Source organism: Babylonia areolata, chromosome 12 (genome assembly GCF_041734735.1).
Source record: "Babylonia areolata isolate BAREFJ2019XMU chromosome 12, ASM4173473v1, whole genome shotgun sequence".
Classification (NCBI taxonomy): domain Eukaryota; kingdom Metazoa; phylum Mollusca; class Gastropoda; order Neogastropoda; family Buccinidae; genus Babylonia; species Babylonia areolata.
Window position 1 is genome coordinate 3,222,878 of NC_134887.1, and position 8,123 is coordinate 3,231,000.

At 45.9% G+C, this 8,123-nt stretch overlaps 1 protein-coding gene across 2 annotated transcripts in view; it reads left to right on the forward strand.

Moving 5' to 3' along the window:
• The first annotated feature begins 864 nt into the window (after nt 1-864).
• The window catches only part of LOC143287957 (tripartite motif-containing protein 3-like), a 12,860-nt gene continuing 5,601 nt past the window's right edge, over nt 865-8,123 (forward strand). Inside the window, exons 1-3 of one of the 2 annotated variants that reach the window (XM_076596201.1) lie at nt 865-982; nt 4,956-5,030; nt 7,123-7,505. In XM_076596201.1, coding sequence (XP_076452316.1) covers nt 7,231-7,505 — 275 coding nt within the window. In that variant the 5' untranslated portion in view covers nt 865-982; nt 4,956-5,030; nt 7,123-7,230. Of the gene's footprint in view, nt 983-4,955; nt 5,031-7,122; nt 7,506-8,123 lie in introns of those variants that run through there. The other variant, XM_076596203.1, reaches the window with a different exon arrangement.

The window sequence follows — 8,123 nt, forward strand, 5'->3', positions numbered from 1 at the left end:
CTCGTATGGCCTTTAGTTGAGAGCCCACTGCAAGTTTGTGTATTACATACATGCATGTATGAACGTATAACATAATATCATGCAACACTACATTATGCTTAAAAGATAAAAAAATAAAATAAAGAGTGGCAGCAGATATCTGACCTTCGGCATACAAACACTGAAGGACCACCCTAGTTATGTATAGTTTAACTGAGATGAAATTAGATAAAATGATTACACAAAAGAAACAAATCGGACCCATGTCCATGTCATGTTGGACAATACACTGTTGATTTGATTACCTTAAAACTGACACGCTAAACATAAAAAAGTTTTTAAAAAACGAAGAAAAAAAATGTGTGTGTGTGCGTGTGTGTGTGCGTGCGTGTGTACGTGCGTACGTGTGTGTGTGTGCGTGTGTGTGTGTGTGTGTGTGTGTGTGTGTGTGTGTGTGTGTGTGCGTGTGTTTGGGTGCTGTTGTAATTATTATGATGGTACTTAAATCGCGGTGACTGTTATACATCCACTCACAGACAGACAGACAGACAGACAGACAGACACACACACACACACACACACACACACACACACACACACACACACTCATACTCACACACACACACACACACACACACACACACACAGACTTCGGTCGGGTCACGGACGCCAATTTACACAGATCGGTGAAGTAGCATCGGAAATGTATCTTTTCCTTGTCAGACACATGTCACTTGGCAGTCAGTGCCCGTCCTGACCTATGATCACGTTACAGTCACGTGACGGACAGGAAGGGGGGTGGGGAGGGAGGGGGGGCTACAGGGGACGGTGGAGGTGGGGGAGGTTTTGAGGTAAGCATTCTTGTTAGGTCTGTGTGCGTGCTGTGTTTATTATTGTGTTAGTGCGGGGAACATGCAGTTGAGGTTGTGTTAGTTGTCAGTGTTAGGGTTTCGAGTTGGAACGTCGTGATATTATAGTTTGCCAAAGTGTCTGGATAGCTGAGGTGAGCTCAGGTTTGTGTGTGTGTGTGTGTGTGCGCGCGCGTGCGTCTGTGTGTGTGTGTGTGTGTGTGTGTGTGTGTGTGTGTGTGTGTGCGTGTCTGTGTGTGTTTGAGTGTGTCTGTATCTATGTGCGTGTGTCTACGTGTGTCTGTGTATGTGTTTGTGTGAATATGTGTGTGTGTGTGTCTGTCTGTCTGTCTGTCTGCGTCAACGTGTGTGTGTGTGTGTGTATGTGTGTGTGTGTGTGTGTGTGTGTGTGTGTGTGTGTGTGTGCGTTCGTGCGTGCGTGCGTGCGTGTGTGTGTGTGTGTCTGCCTGTCTGTGTCTGTGATTCTGTACTTCACTGAGCCAACACGTCGTTATGGTTTATGCATGCGTTCGCAGCCTTTAAACCTGACAGAAGCAGGCATGTAAAGCCATCACAGAAGCAACAACAACGCCAACGCCCATTCATGCGTGAATGGCTCTCAGCGTTTCTTCAGTGAAAAGAACTCTTCTATTGATTCCCGTTTCAGGGGTGAAGGTTGTCGAAAGCCACAGGCGCAGCCGCGTGGAGGCGACACAATGTCAACGTGAACTGGAGGATGTAGGTTGTCGCCTCGGGTTGTTGTTGTTGTTGACACGAGATGGCTGAGTAGACGGCGGTGTGAGTGATCATGGGAACTGAACTGTGTGTGCCTTGTTTGTCAACTACAGCAGCAACAACAGTAACCGGCACTGAACAGCATCAGAAACAACTACAGCAACAACAACAGTAACACTGAACAGCATCAGAAACAACTGCAGCAGCAACAACAGTAACCGGCACTGAACAGCATCAGAAACAACTACAGCAACAACAACAGTAACACTGAACAGCATCAGAAACAACTGCAGCAGCAACAACAGTAGCACTGAGCAGCATCAGAAACAACTGCAGCAGCAACAACAGTAACACTGAACAGCATCAGAAACAACTACAGCAGCAACAACAGTAACACTGAACAGCATCAGAAACAACTGCAGCAGCAACAACAGTAGCACTGAACAGCATCAGAAACAACTGCAGCAGCAACAACAGTAACCGGCACTGAACAGCATCAGAAACAACTGCAGCAGCAACAACAGTAACCGGCACTGAACAGCATCAGAAACAACTACAGCAGCAACAACAGTAACACTGAACAGCATCAGAAACAACTACAGCAGCAACAACAGTAACACTGAACAGCATCAGAAACAACTACAGCAGCAACAACAGTAACACTGAACAGCATCAGAAACAACTACAGCAGCAACAACAGTAACACTGAACAGCATCAGAAACAACTACAGCAGCAGCAACAGCAGTAACCGGCACTGAACAGCATCAGAAACAACTACAGCAACAACAGCAGTAACACTGAACAGCATCAGAAACAACTACACCAGCAACAACAGTAACACTGAACAGCATCAGAAACAACTACAGCAGCAGCAACAGCAGTAACCGGCACTGAGCAGCATCAGAAACAACTACAGCAACATCAACAATACTTACAGCAACACCACCACCACCACCACCAGCACCACCACCAGCAACAACAACGGCAACAATAACAATAACAACAGCAGCAGCAGCAAAACCAACAACGACAACAACTGACACATACAACACCAACACCCCCCCCCCCCTACCACCACCACCACCAACAACAACAGCAACAACAACAACAACAGCAACAACACCACCACCAACAACAACAACAGCAACAACACCACCACCAACAACAACAACAGCAACAACACCACCAACAACAACAGCAACAACAGCAACAACAACAGCAACAATAGCAACATCAGCAACAACAACACCACCAACAACAACAGCAACAACACCACCAACAACAACAGCAACAACAACAGCAACAATAGCAACATCAGCAACAACAACACCACCAACAACAACAGCAACAATAGCAACAACACCACCACCAACAACAACAACAGCAACAACACCACCACCAACAACAACAACAGCAACAACACCACCAACAACAACAGCAACAACAACAGCAACAATAGCAACAACAACAACAGCAACAATAGCAACATCAGCAACAACAACACCACCAACAACAACAACAGCAGCAACAACAACACCACCACCAACAACAACAGCAGCAGCAACAACAACACTTACAACAACAACACCTACAACAACAACACCACCACCACCACCAGCAACAACAACAACACATACAACACAGACATCACCCTCGCCACCCCCACCCCCTCCACCTCCACCCCATCCCACCCCCCAACACCACCACCAACAGCAACTGCAACAACAACAGCAGCAGCAGCAGCAACACCAACACCAACACCACCACCACCAACAACAACAACAGCACAAGAAATAACAGCAGTAATTCTTCAACAACAGCATAAACAAATGCAGCAGCAACAATAACGTACACCAGCAGCTACAACAACAACAGCAACTACAGTAGCAGCGGCAGCAACAACAACAGCAACCACTGAAACCAACATCACAATGACAGCAGCAACAACACAAACAACAACAACAGCAACAACAACAGCACCAACAACTGCTACGTGCGCAATGCAGTCAACTTGTACAGCAATGGTCTGCCGTATCGTGAACAGTTCCTGTGTGGAATGAACCAGTTGAACTGACCGTGAACTGCCGTGGCTCACACGCTTAAACCAAACATGAAATGATTATTAATTTTGGAGACCAATGAATCGATTCTAAAACAACCAGAGACCTCTCTCGAACACTCAGTATTGACTTGGGATTTGCAGAATATGTACTAAAAAATAAATAACTAAATAACTAAATAAATAAATAAACCGACCATGGCACAGATCCACGTCAAATGCCATGCTTCGTGAGAAAAAGCACTTCGATCCAAGTCGTTCTGCTATAAAAGGAACATTTATAATGGGCAACACGAAATTGCACGAAGCTTCATCGATCAGTTCAGGCGGTCACTTAGAATTTCCCAAGACAACCTCGACGTTCTCTCTCTCTCTCTCTCTCTCTCTCTCTCTCTCTCTCTGTCTTTCTGTCTGTCTCTGTTTGTTTGCCCGTCTGTTTTGTCTGTCTGTCTGTCTCTGTCCGTCTGTCTGTCTGTCTGTCTGTCTGTCTCTCTGTCTGTCTGCCCGATTGTCTTTCTCTGTCTGTCTCTGTCTGTCTGTCAGTCTGTGTCTCTGTGTCTCCCTGTCTCTCTGCCTCTGCCTCTGCCTCTCTGTCTGTCTGTCTGTCTGTGTCTGTCTGTCTGTCTCTGTCTGTCTGTCTATCTCTGTCTCTGTTTGTCTCTGTCTGTTTGTCTGTCTCTGTCTGTCTGTCTGTGTCTGTCTCTGTCTATCTGTCTGTCTATCTGTCTGTCTCTCTGTTCGTCTGTCTGTCTGTGTGTCTGTCTCTGTCTCTGTCTGTCTGTTTGTCTGTCTGTCTCTATCTGTCTGTCTCTCTGTTTGTCTGTCTGTCTGTGTCTGTCTGTGTCTGTCTCTCTGTCTGTCTGTCTGTCTCTGTCTGTCTGTCTCTGACTGTCTGTCTGTCTCTCTGTTTGTCTGTCTGTCTCTGTCTGTCTGTCTCTGACTGTCTGTCTGTCTCTCTGTTTGTCTGTCTGTTTGTCTGTTTGTCTGTCTGTGTCTGTCTCTCTGTCTGTCTGTCTGTGTCTGTCTGTTTGTCTGTCTGTTTGTCTGTCTGTTTGTCTCTGACTGTCTGTCTGTCTCTCTGTTTGTCTGTCTGTTTGTCTGTTTGTCTGTCTGTGTCTGTCTCTCTGTCTGTCTGTCTGTGTCTGTCTGTTTGTCTGTCTGTTTGTCTGTCTGTTTGTCTCTGTTTGTCTGTCTGACCCCAGGGGATAAAAATCAACTGGGATACATTCCATAGCTAGGCAACTACACGGGATACTCACGTTGTGGTAATGTTTATTTCTGAACCATCCCAGACAGCCACTGACGCAGGTTGTGGTAATGTTTATTTTTGAAGTGTTGAGCCGTCTCCGTGTGGGCCAAACCTCTGCTACTGGATTACGTGGATCTAACTTCAGCCCAGGACCGAAGGGTGCGTATGACAGGTGGCAGTACAGTTTGTATGGTGTTGTAAAAACTTGTATTGGGTTGTATTTAAGTGCATTGTATTGGGTTTATTGTGTTGTGTTGTGCTGTGTTGTGTTGTAGCATATTGTAATTGCGTTGTATCGTATTGTATTGCGTTGTATTTTTATTAAGTGGAGTGATGGCCTAGAGGTAACGCGTCCGCTTAGGAAGTGAGAGAATCTGAGCGCGCTGGTTCGAATCACGGCTCAGCCGCCGATATTTTCTCCCCCTCCACTAGACCTTGAGTGGTGGTATGAACGCTAGTCATTCGGATGAGACGATAAACCGAGGTCCCGTGTGCAGCATGCACTTAGCGCACGTAAAAGAACCCACGGCAACAAAAAGTTTGTTCCTGGCAAAATTCTGTAGAAAAATCCACTTCGATAGGAAAAACAAAGAAAACTGCACGCAGGAAAAAATACAAAAAAATGGGTGGCGCTGTAGTGTAGCGACGTGTTCTCCCTGGGGAGAGCAGCCCGAATTTCACACAGAGAAATCTGTTGTGATAAAAAGAAATATATATATATATATATATATATATATATATATATATATATATATATATATATATATATATATATATATATATATATATATACGTATATTATTGTATTGTACTGTATTGTATTGACTCTGTAATGTAATGCATTGGAGTGTTTTTTTGCTGTTGTTTTTTGCATTGTATTGTACTGTACAGTACTTTGCTGTATTGAATTGTATTGTACTGTGCTGCGCCGTGCTGTACTGTGGGTCTATTGTGTTGTATTGTATTGCATTGCATTCTATTCCATTTCCTTGCATTGTATTGCATTGCATTGCATTGTATTGCATTGTGCTGTGTTGTGTTGTATTTTTTGTCGACAGATTTTCTTTGTGTGGAATCAACTTATTAAGGTTGCTCTTCCCAGGGAGAGCACATTATAGAAGTTAGTACACCACTCTTTTTTAGATAATTAATTTCATTCTGCCTGCAAATGTATTTGTTTTCCTATCAAAGTGGATTTTTCCTCCACAAAATGTCCGGATCAGCCAGCATTGTTTCATACACAGAGTTAACAATAACGTTTTCACAACTGGGCTGATTCACAGAACTTACTTCCGGTTCCGTTCAAGGTTTTCTTCCGGCCTGGGACTCTGAGAGACTGCTGATTGTGTGTGTGTGTGTGTGTGTGTGTGTGTGTGTGTGTGTGTGTGTGTGTGTGTGTGTGTACGGGCGTGTGAGTGGATATATATATATAAAGACATATGCTTGCGCTCTCGTGTAAGTATGCATGCGTGTCGGGGAACGCTGAGCTTGGCCTATATTTGTTCTTGTTTTATTTCAATCATTTGCCTTCTATGTACCTTTTATTTTCATCTCAATATCATGTTAGGTCCTAAATGGATACCTCATTGTTTATGCTTTTTTCCCATCCCGTGTTAATGTTAATACTGCTGCTGCTGCTACTACTGCTACTGCTGCTGCTGCTACTACTACTACTACAACTGCAACTGCCGCTACTTCTGCTGCAGCAACTGCTGCTACTACTACTACTGCTGTTGCTGCTGCTACTATTGCTACTCCAACTACTGCTACTGCTTCTACTTCTGTTGTTGCTGCTGCTACTGCTGCTGCTGCTACAACTACTACTACTACTGCTGCTGCTGCTACTACAACTGCTGTTGCTACTGATGATGCTCCTACTGCTGCTGCTACAACTACTACTGCTGCTGCTGCTACTGCTACTGCTGCTGCTGCTGCTACAACTACTACTGCTGCTGCTGCTACTGCTACTGCTGCTGCTGCTGCTATTCTACCTCTGTTGCTGCTGCTACTGCTCTGCTACTACAACTACTACTGCTGCTATTACTACTGCTACCAGTACTTCACCAGTTCTTATTGTTATATTGCAATGTTGTTATATTGTTTTTATCGTCATCATTATCTCTTTATCAAGACTACCATTATTGTCATTATCATTTTATCAATATTTTTATATATTATAAAATAAAAATAAATTTTTTTTTTTTTTAAATCTATGATCTATGACTGCATTTTTTTCGCTTTCATGTTTCAGCCCTCACACTCCCCGGCCCCCAACACCCCCTCCAAACCCTCAAACCTTCATTTCCTCCCCCCCCCCAACCCCCCCCCCCCCCCTCCCCCCCCCCCTCCCGCCACTCCAATGGCCCAAACAGGAAAGACAACTTCAGTCTCCTCCCCGCCTCCGACGGAACCGGAATCAGAAGCGGAAGCGGAAGCCCACAACCTGACGTGCGTCATTTGCCACGAGGTGTTCCGGCGGCCCAAGCTGCTGGAGTGCACCCACACCTTCTGCCTGGGCTGCCTGCAGGACTTCGTGGGCGACGCCTCGCGATTCCACTGCCCCATGTGTCGGAGGGAGATCAGGGTCCCTCCTGGAGGTGTGGCCGCCTTCAGGAGCAATCCGTACATCTGTAGGTGGGTGTCGGCTCCGAGAGTTGATGGCTGGTTGTTGTTGTTGGTGGTGGTGGTGGTGGTGTTGGTGTTGATGTTGGTGGTGTTGGTGGTGTGTTGTTGTTGTTGTTTTCGTTGTTGTTGGTGGTGGTGTTGTTGTTGTTGTTGGTGGTGGTGGTGGTGGTGGTGGTGACGCTGTTGTTGTTGGTGGTGGTGGTGGTGGTGTTGGTGTTGGTGGTGTGTTGTTGTTGGTGTTAGTGTTGGTGGTGGTGGTGGGTGGTGTTGGTGGTGGTATTGGTGGTGTTGGTGTTGTTTTTGTCGTTGTTGTTTTTGTTGGTGGTGTTGTTGTTGTTGTTGGTGGTGGTGGTGGTGGTGGTGGTGGTGGTGGTGGTGGTGTGTTGTTGTTGGTGATGGTGGTGGTGGTGACGCTGTTGTTGTTGTTGGTGGTGGTGGTGGTGTTGGTGTGCTGCTGGTGGTGGAGGTGTTGGTGTTTGTGATGTTGGTGTTGGTGTTGATGTTGGTGGTGTTGATGGTGTGTTGGTGGTGGTGGTGGTGTTGGTGGGGGTGTTGGTAGTGGGGGTGGTGTTGGTGGGGGTGGTGGTGGTGGTGTTGGTGTTGATGTTGGTGGTGTTGGCGGTGTTG